The 10,364-nt window shown below is 31.9% G+C and overlaps 1 protein-coding gene and 2 long non-coding RNA genes across 5 annotated transcripts in view; all 3 read right to left on the bottom strand.

Annotated features, from left to right (window-relative positions):
• Positions 1-337: 337 nt before the first annotated feature.
• Positions 338-7,559, bottom strand: LOC108738401. 3 transcript variants are annotated; one of them, XR_003231938.1, is made up of 13 exons: positions 7,503-7,559; positions 7,187-7,427; positions 6,671-6,849; positions 6,419-6,606; positions 5,730-5,907; positions 3,805-4,031; positions 3,154-3,435; positions 2,817-2,978; positions 2,379-2,607; positions 1,670-1,951; positions 1,333-1,494; positions 895-1,123; positions 338-466 (listed from the first exon to the last, which is right to left on the bottom strand). It is a non-coding gene; the product is annotated as an uncharacterized LOC108738401 (long non-coding RNA). The 3 variants fall into 3 exon arrangements; XR_003231940.1 differs by lacking the exons at positions 6,419-6,606; positions 6,671-6,849; positions 7,187-7,427; positions 7,503-7,559 and adding an exon at positions 6,092-6,264; XR_003231939.1 differs by lacking the exons at positions 5,730-5,907; positions 6,419-6,606; positions 6,671-6,849; positions 7,187-7,427; positions 7,503-7,559 and adding exons at positions 4,242-4,418; positions 4,595-4,636.
• LOC108738402 lies at positions 4,675-5,718 on the bottom strand. The gene is made up of 3 exons (XR_001937979.2): positions 5,589-5,718; positions 5,319-5,532; positions 4,675-4,876 (listed from the first exon to the last, which is right to left on the bottom strand). It is a non-coding gene; the product is annotated as an uncharacterized LOC108738402 (long non-coding RNA).
• Positions 7,560-9,374: 1,815 nt separating the features above from the next.
• Positions 9,375-10,364, bottom strand: part of LOC108738400 (uncharacterized WD repeat-containing protein alr3466-like) — a 4,804-nt gene continuing 3,814 nt past the window's right edge. The window contains exon 3 of the mRNA XM_018471802.1: positions 9,375-9,622. Coding sequence (XP_018327304.1) covers positions 9,580-9,622 — 43 coding nt within the window. The 3' untranslated portion in view covers positions 9,375-9,579. The remainder of the gene's footprint in view (positions 9,623-10,364) is intronic.

The raw sequence follows: 10,364 nt of genomic DNA, 5'->3' as shown, positions 1-10,364 counted from the left end.
ATGCAAAATAAAAAATTAATTTGAATAAAATGAACTTAATGAATTCTACTAGATAGAGCATGCAAGATAGAGAACTATTTTAACTACGGGGTCATCTTTGTCTTCTCCAACGTCGACCTGAAACAGATACGGTGGTAACAGATTAATAAAGAGCAATTAAAATTAATTATATCAAGTATTCTCACCTTAATTAACTGTAGACTGTAATGTTCCAAAGTTTGCAGGTGTGAAAAGCAAACCAAGCCCAGGAATAATGCCAATGCAGAAAATTCCCTATTCCAGTGGAATTCAATAAATATCCAGTTGTTCTAACTCATCAGTTCAAAACTAACTGCATAATGATGCAAAGCGAAGACGAAAACAGCAAATCAAGGATGTAGTTCACCAAAGACCACACCCATGTAGACAATGGTTGTTTCAGTACGACCAAACTGAACTTCCAACTCCCTCTCACTTGTTGAACGATCTGTAGGAATGGGCAAAAAACATATTAATTACACTATTAATTTAGAATGAGATTAAACACACCTAAAAACACGCACCGAAAACCAAGTAAAGCACCTGAATTATAAAATGGTGACAAGCGTCAAGTTTACATGACAAACCAAATTTGACATATAAATGTGAGGTAATCATAGATGCACATAGCATTAATTTAAAATGTCGACCATAGATAATTATTAAAACTCCACAGATGCACAACTCAATTTAAACTGTGACCAATAGATAAACGTTAAATGACATACCATAGATGCTGTGGACTATAGATATTTAAAATACTATACATACGTCAAAACATCAATCTATACTCTGGCTAATAGATAACAGTTTAATAGAAATGCCACTATAGATTAATAAAGAGCAATTTATATTAATTACGTCATATTTTCTTACCTTAACCAATTGTACAATGTAGCGTTCCAAAGTATGCCAGTATGATGAGCAAATCAAATCTAGGAGGGATATCACTGCAGAAAACTTGTTGTTTCAGTGACTTCCGAATTAATTTTCACTTGCCTGCCATTTTCAGGGCCAAAACTAACTGCATAATGTTGCAAGGTGAAAACATCAAAAGCATCGGTTGTTTCAGTAGCACCAATTCCTTCTTATCTGTTACGACAATCTATAGAAACGGGCAAGAAAAACTAATCAATTACCACTTTTAAAGCAAGTAAATCAGTGACAATCACACTAATGAAACATCAGTTACACATTCATTCTGCTGAAATCTTGTTTAAAAGTTGTCTATTGAAGCAAGTTACAAATGTCTAAGAAATTGAAATTCCTAGGACCTCATTTACTATTTTATTTTTAATTGATAGTGTTACATACCAGTTCATTGTCATAAATCCTTTCTTCAACAACAGCACACTGGATAAATGACGTTTTTATGCTCTTTTTAGGACCATAGGAAACGCTACTTTCTTGAGCGATTGACGACTGAGACAATAAATACTCCACAATTTAACAGAATTTGGAATTCTTCCAACGTTCCTATAAAATGAAACAGTATTTTAGCATCCTTGGTAAATAACCTAAATAGTACATGGTTAAACTAATGTAAATATAGACGCACGATAAAGTCAATGTATATTGTAGAGTAGATAATTATTAAAGGAAACGTCACAACAGTTTAATAAAGTGCAATGAATATTGATTGTATTCTGACCTTAATTCACTGTAGACTGTAATGTTTCAAAGTTTGCAGGTGGGAAAAGCAAACCAAATCCAGGAATAATGCCAATGCAGAAAATTCCTTATTTCAGTGGAAATCAAATAAATATTCTGTTGCTCTCACTCAACAGTTCAAAACTAACTGCATAATGATGCAAAGCGAAGACGAAAACGGCCAATCAAGGATGTAGTTCACCAAAGACCACACCCATGTAGACAATGGTTGTTTCAGTACGACCAAACTGAACTTCCAACTCCCTCTCACTTGTTGAACGATCTGTAGGAATGGGCAAAAAACATATTAATTACATTATTAATTTAGAATGAGATTAAACACACCTAAAAACACGCATCAAAAACCAAGTAAAGCAGTTGAATTATAAAATGGTGACAAGCGTCAAGTTCACATGACAAACAAATTTGACGTATAAATGTGAGGTAATCATAGATGCACATAGCATTAATTTAAAATGTCGACCATAGATAATTATTAAAACTCCACAGATGCACAACTCAATTTAAACTGTAACCAATAGATAAACGTTAAACGACATACCATAGATGCTGTGGACTATGGATATTTAAAATTCAATACATACGCCACAACATCAATCCATACTATGGCTAATAGGCAACAGTTTAAAAGAAATGCCACTATAGATTAATAAAGAGCAATTTATATTAATTACGTCATATTTTCTTACCTTAACCAATTGTAGAATGTAGCGTTCCAAAGTCTGCCAGTATGATGAGCAAATCAAATCTAGGAGGGATATCACTGCAGAAAACTTGTTGTTTCAGTGACTTCCGAATTAATTTTCACTTGCCTGCCATTTTCAGGGCCAAAACTAACTGCATAATGTTGCAAGGTGAAAACATCAAAAGCATCGGTTGTTTCAGTAGCACCAATTCCTTCTTATCTGTTACGACAATCTATAGAAACGGGCAAGAAAAACTAATCAATTACCACTTTTAAAGCAAGTAAATCAGTGACAATCACACTAATGAAACATCAGTTACACATTCATTCTGCTGAAATCTTGTTTAAAAGTTGTCTATTGAAGCAAGTTACAAATGTCTAAGAAATTGAAATTCCTAGGACCTCATTTACTATTTTATTTTTAATTGATAGTGTTACATACCAGTTCATTGTCATAAATCCTTTCTTCAACAACAGCACACTGGATAAATGACGTTTTTATGCTCTTTTTAGGACCATAGGAAACGCTACTTTCTTGAGCGATTGACGACTGAGACAATAAATACTCCACAATTTAACAGAATTTGGAATTCTTCCAACGTTCCTATAAAATGAAACAGTATTTTAGCATCCTTGGTAAATAACCTAAATAGTACATGGTTAAACTAATGTAAATATAGACGCACGATAAAGTCAATGTATATTGTAGAGTAGATAATTATTAAAGGAAACGTCACAACAGTTTAATAAAGTGCAATGAATATTGATTGTATTCTGACCTTAATTCACTGTAGACTGTAATGTTTCAAAGTTTGCAGGTGGGAAAAGCAAACCAAATCCAGGAATAATGCCAATGCAGAAAATTCCTTATTTCAGTGGAAATCAAATAAATATTCTGTTGCTCTCACTCAACAGTTCAAAACTAACTGCATAATGATGCAAAGCGAAGACGAAAACGGCCAATCAAGGATGTAGTTCACCAAAGACCACACCCATGTAGACAATGGTTGTTTCAGTACGACCAAACTGAACTTCCAACTCCCTCTCACTTGTTGAACGATCTGTAGGAATGGGCAAAAAACATATTAATTACACTATTAATTTAGAATGAGATTAAACACACCTAATAACACGCACCAAAATACAAGTAAAACAGCTGAATTATAAAATGGCGACAAGAGTTAGTTACATGACAGACCAAATTTGACATATAAATTAGAAATAATCATAGATGCACATGTTAATTTATGATATAGACAATAGATAATGTTAAACGACATACCATAGATGCTGTGGACTATGGATATTTAAAATACTATACATACGTCAATACATCAATCTATACTCTGGCTAATAGATAACAGTTTAATAGAAATGCCACTATAGATTAATAAAGAGCAATTTATATTAATTACGTCATATTTTCTTACCTTAACCAATTGTAGAATGTAGCGTTCCAAAGTCTGCCAGTATGATGAGCAAAGCAAATCTAGGGTATATCACTGCAGACAATTTGTTGTTTCAGTGGTTTCCAAATTAATTTCCATTTGCCTCCCATTCTCAGGGCGAAAACTAACTGCATATTGTTGCAAGGTGAAAACATCAAAAGCATCGGTTGTTTCAGTAGCACCAATTCCTTCTTATCTGTTACGACAATCTATAGAAACGGGCAAGAAAAACTAATCAATTACCACTTTTAAAGCAAGTAAATCAGTAACATTCACACTAATCAAACCATCAGTTACACATTCATTCTGCTGAAATGTTGTTTAAAAGTTGTCTATTGAGGCAAGTTATAAATGTCTAAGCAATTGAAGTTCCTGGGACCTCATTTACTATTTTATTTTTAATTGATAGTGTTACATACCAGTTCATTGTCATAAATCCTTTCTACAACAACAGCACACTGTCTCCGTTCCAATGGAAAAATGGCGTTTTGATGCTTTTTTTTAGGACCACAGGCGCAGCTACTTTCTAGAGGGATTGACGACTGAGACAACAAATACTCCACAATTTAGCAGAATCTGGAATTCTTCCAATGTTCCTATAAAATGAAACAGTATTTTAGCATCCTTAGTAAATAACCTGCATAATACATGGTTAAAATAATGTAAATATAGACGCACGATAAAGTCAATGTATACTATGGAGAGTAGATAATTATTAAAAGAAATGTCACAATAGTTCAATAAAGAGAATTAGTATTGATTGTATTCTCACCTTAATTCACTGTAGATTGTAATGTTCCAAAGTTTGCAGGTGTGAAAGGCAAACCAAATCTAGGAATAATGCCAATGCAGAAAATTCCTTGTTTCAGTGGAAATCAAATAAATATTCATTTGCTCTCACTCATCAGTTCAAAACTAACTGCATAATGATTGAAAGCGAAGACAAAAATAGCAAATCAAGGATGTAGTTCACCAAAGACCACACCAATGTAGACAATGGTTGTTTCAGTACGACCAAACTGAACTTCCAACTCCCCCTCATTTGTTGAACGATCTGTAGAAATGAGAAAAAAACTTATTAATTACACTGTTAATTAAGGAAGAGATTAAACACACCTAAAAACACGCACCAAAAACCAAGTAAAGCAGTTGAATCATAAAATGGTGACAAGCGTCTAGTTGACATGACAGACTAAATTTGACATATAAATGCGAGGTAATCATACATAGATATAATCATAGATGCATATTGCATTAATTTATAATGTTGACCATAGATAATTATTAAAACTCCACAGATGCGCAACTCAATTTAAATTGTGACCAATAGATAAACGTTAAATGACATACCATAGATGCTGTGGACTATAGATAATTAAAATTCTATACATACGTCACAACATCAATCTATGCTCTGGCCAATAGGTAACAGTTTAAAAGAAATGCCACTATAGATTAATAAAGAGCAATATATATTAATTACGTTGTTTTCTCACCTTAACCAATCGTAGAAAGTAGCGTTCCAAAGTCTGCCAGTATGATGAGCAAAGCAAATCTAGGGTATATCACTGCAGACAATTTGTTGTTTCAGTGGTTTCCAAATTAATTTCCATTTGCCTCCCATTCTCAGGGCGAAAACTAACTGCATATTGTTGCAAGGTGAAAACAACAAAAGCATCGGTTGTTTCAGCAGCACCAATTCCTTCTTATCTGTAAGAACTAATCAATTACCAATTTTAAAGCAAGTAAATCAGTAACATTCACACTAATCAAACCATCAGTTATACATTCATTCTGCTGAAATGTTGCTTAAAAGTTGTCTATTGAGGCAAGTTATAAATGTCTAAGCAATTGAAGTTCCTGGGACCTCATTTACTATTTTATTTTTAATTGATACTGTTACATACCAGTTCATTGTCATAAATCCTTTCTACAACAACAGCACACTGTCTCCGTTCCCAATGGGAAAATGGCTTTTTGATGCTTTTTTTTAGGACCATAGGCGCAGCTACTTTCTAGAGTGATTGACGACTGATACAACAAATACTCCACAATTTAACAGAATTTGGAATTCTTCCAAAGTTCCTATAAAATGAAACAATATTTTAGCATCCTCAGTAAACAACATGCATAATACATGGTTAAAATAATGTAAATATAGACGCACGATAACATCAATTTATACTGTGGAGAATATATAATTATTAAAAGAAATGTCACAACAGTTTAATAAAGAGCAATTAACATTGATTATGTTATGTACTCTCACCTTAGTTAACTATAAAAAGTAGTGTTCTAAAGTTCATCAGTGAATTGAGCAAACCAAATCTAGGAAGGGTACCACTGCAGACAAGTTGTTGTTTCAGTGGCTTTAAAATTAATTTTCCAAATGCCTCCCAATCTCAGGGCCAAAATTAACTGCATAATGTTGCTAGGTGAAGACGTCAAAAGCATCGGTTGTTTCAGNGTTAAAATAATGTAAATATAGACGCACGATAACATCAATTTATACTACGGAGAATATATAATTATTAAAAGAAATGTCACAATAGTTTAATAAAGAGCAATTAACATTGATTATGTTATGTACTCTCACCTTAGTTAACTATAAAAAGTAGTGTTCTAAAGTTCATCAGTGTATTGAACAAACCAAATCTACGAAGGGTACCATTGCAGACAATTTGTTGTTTCAGTGGCTTCAAAATTAATTTTCCAAATGCCTCCCAATCTCAGGGCCAAAATTAACTGCATAATGTTGCTAGGTGAAGACGTCAAAAGCATCGGCTGTTTCAGTAACATCAAAATTAACTGCAATCTTCTTTTCTATTTCTAAGTGATAGTTACTTACCAGTTCAGTGTCATGAATTTCTCCTACAGCAACAGCACACTTTTTGTCATTCCCAATGGAAAAAAACCACTTCCATGCGTTCTTTAAGACCACAAGTAGACATATACTTTCTGGAGCAAATGAAGACTGATACAACTGATGCTCCGTAATTTTATGGCATCTGGAGTTTTATAATGTTCCTATTAAATGAAATCAATGAAAAAAAAAAATACGTTAATTATACAACACGCTACTGGAGTGAAACTTCTTTAAACACACAAACATACCGGGATAGGGGTTAAGGAATTGGCGTCAGTGGCGTCGTTTCGACTATAGAGTGTAGACACACATACAAATACATTCATACATCTTGTTAGGGCTACACTATACATGCCGGGTTGCCTGTAACGAATGTTGCATTGAAGCGCGCTCACGGCTCAAGCAATCCCCACTACGAACTCGACTACGTGACCGAGTAGAGTGGGGTCATCCGTTGCATGAATTCGTTACATAGCAACTCGCATGAAACGAACTTACCTTACTGTGCGTAAAGAAGTTTCACTTCAAAAGTATTCGGATACAATTACTTTAGCTTTCCTAATTAAAGTAATGTTCAACCTTTTTTTCTGTTGATATCAAATAAATATACTACATATACAATATAGCACTTAACTTCAATTCTCCAAGATGATAACGTAACAGATACAACACGATAGACGACTTGCTTTCTCAGTAGCATCAAAATAAACTTTAATCTCCTCACTCATTTATCTTAAATCTGTAGAAATACAGAAATAACGAATTAACTATTGTACGAATTAAATAAATAATTAAATAGAATAAAAATACTTACAAAAAAGCAAGTAAAATTTTAAAATTCTTACTTTATAAACGACGATGAAGCGTGTCGTATCTCATAGATCCATAGATGTATAAAATTCATAGAAACATCTGCAACGAGGAAAATTTAATTTACTCTGTATAATTGGGAAAAATCCAATACCTAATAAGAATCATCACAACAACAACGCAATTTGCAAAGAAATAGCCATAGGCAAGTACTTATACATAAAAAAACAATCTAGTCAAATCGAGAACGAATTAAATGTCATACGTAAAACCATGATTAATTATAAATAAACCGCCGTCAGTATAGACACTTTTGCAAAGAAAACTTGCAAGAAACAAGAAAAATTAATGTAGAAGAAAAATATTTTGTATGCAACCGCACACGCATCAAAGTACATTGGACTGCATAGATAGTTAAAAATTGTATGTCACCGCAAAATGTAAAAGAAAGATTGTGAACGTAACATACCTAGTAAAATTTAACGCATTATTTTTTCATAGATTGTATTCTACAGCAATATTTTTTAATAAACAACAAACATCAAAATCCTTAAAATGATTGACTTTATGATTACTTCAGATCACCAAAAAAAAAGCCAAACTTAATACTTAACAACACACAAATATATTTTGATACTGACCCCTAATTAATTTAAACCAATATGCACATGATGAATATAAAATGTCAATGAATGACCTCAAATGTGCATTAGGAATTTTTTTTTTTTTTTAATAAACAACCTTTTTACTGTAACAGAATGTATTTCCAAATAAAATTAGTAATCATTAAAAAGTAATGGATAAATGGGTTTCTTTATGGCGATCTGGCTGTACAGCAGTTGAGATAGGTTGTAATATGTTGTTTTTAATCGATTTACATTTACTTGTAATTATTACTAATAAATAATATAAAAATAAACTCCGCTTGCCATAATAGTCCAATCTTCAATAAGCACAAATAACGCGCAATCGATTGGCGTCAATAAAATTAAGATATCTTCAGTAGTTTTTAATTAAATCGACATTGAACTTCCACCTGCACTCCAAACAATTTTTCTTTTTCATTCTTTCTAAACAAATGGGGTGCAACCGATTGGCGTCAATGAAATTATGAAGCTGCAATGGCTTTCGAATAAATGGACATTGCATTTCTCCTAGCAGCTGATATAATTTTTTTTAAACAAAACTATTGACGCACAATTAGGTTTCGAACGTATGTAAAACCCGTAAACAACGCACAATTTATCGAAAATTTAAATTAACGTATTAATTATATTGGGCACCAGTTTGCAAGACTGGTAGACAAACCACATGTTAAAGGTCCATTACTACCTTAATGACCTCCTTCTGTTATTTTTGGACTGATTGTAAGCTTACTGTTCATCCTCAAAGTTAAGATTTTTCAAATATGTGTAAGTTAACAAAAAAAAATCCAAAATGATTTACACCAAAGTAACAAATAAAAAGTATAATTGTGATTTTCATAAAAAACTATGTCTGCAATATAAGTATTATTTCTTTAGATGTATATTGTAATAAAATTAACAAAATACTATTTTAAATCATCACAGGGTTGTCAGTCTAAAGAGTGATTGGACACGTACCTCCATTCCTTATCCTGAGCCAATCCCACTTCCCTAAAACTAGAACAACCGCAATCTAAACTATTTGCCAACAATAATTTAATCTGTCTTTTTCTACACTTCATAACGCCTCTTTTTACTTTTAGTAGTCTCTAACTATGTCTCAAAAAGTGCCTTAAGATCTTACCTCTCCTTTTTTTGTGTTTCTTACCGAACGTCCATTGTTTTCCTACTCATTCTATTACTTATTTCTAGTTTTTCCTATCCACAGTATATTCATCATCTGTTATTGACGTCATGTCTTAAAGGATTCTAACTTTTGACAGAGTTGCATCCCAAACATATTCTTTGAACAATCTTTTTGGAATTTTCACTAACCGTTCGCGAGCACGGATTGAATTTCTTTTACTATAAGTGACTCAACTCCACACTATTCTTTGCATTATGTCTGCACCATTTTTGCCATCCTGACATATATGACTTCCTAGATATCGAATATCAGCGACTCTTTAGTTTTTCATCTCCAATTTGTATATGAGATCTAAAAAATACCATTAGCAAATATTTATTAAAAAAAATTAGAAATAATTTATTAAATTACTCGTACATAAAATAAATGATATAAAATGTTATTTTTTTAGTTAAAAGATGTCATAAAAATGTAATAAAAGTACAAACATAGTATAACAAGTATCAAATGGTTTTGAAAGACGTGGTATTTACATTATTAACAAAACACAATTTAAGAGCAATTAAGTAACAAATTACATAAACAAAAGTAATATTAACTAATGATCATGATACATTTAAACACAACTGTGAAGTACACAATACGGAATTCTTAATTTCCTAATGAGATTTTTTTATTTATATTATTGCTCTTAATTCATAATTTGTTTTCTTGTCAGGTTTTGCTTGCATTATAATACGTAAGGCACTTAAGTATTAATTTTATATGGAACGGTTTATACTAGATAAAAATAGGTAAATTATAAACGAATATTTCTAAAAATATAACGCCTTTATAAAACAAATATTGCTGGTATTTTAAGTAAAATATAATTTACTTTTTATATCAAATTACAGAATCATAAATAACTGATTTATTAACGGTATCTATTTTAATAATTGATACCCCTAGAAATTAAAAAAAAATTGAAGCTGTTTTCATCTTCTCTAATTTTAACAATATACAACTTTAATCGGAAAGTAGTTCAAAATGTTATACATTATGTACTAGTGTTACGTACATTATAAACTACTGTAAAATAATTGAATTAATT

This window comes from Agrilus planipennis, unplaced genomic scaffold (assembly GCF_000699045.2).
Source record: "Agrilus planipennis isolate EAB-ADULT unplaced genomic scaffold, Apla_2.0 scaffold178, whole genome shotgun sequence".
Taxonomy (NCBI): Eukaryota; Metazoa; Arthropoda; class Insecta; order Coleoptera; family Buprestidae; genus Agrilus; species Agrilus planipennis.
The sequence above is the reverse complement of the archived record's forward strand: the minus strand, read 5'-3'. Positions and strand labels throughout refer to the sequence as shown.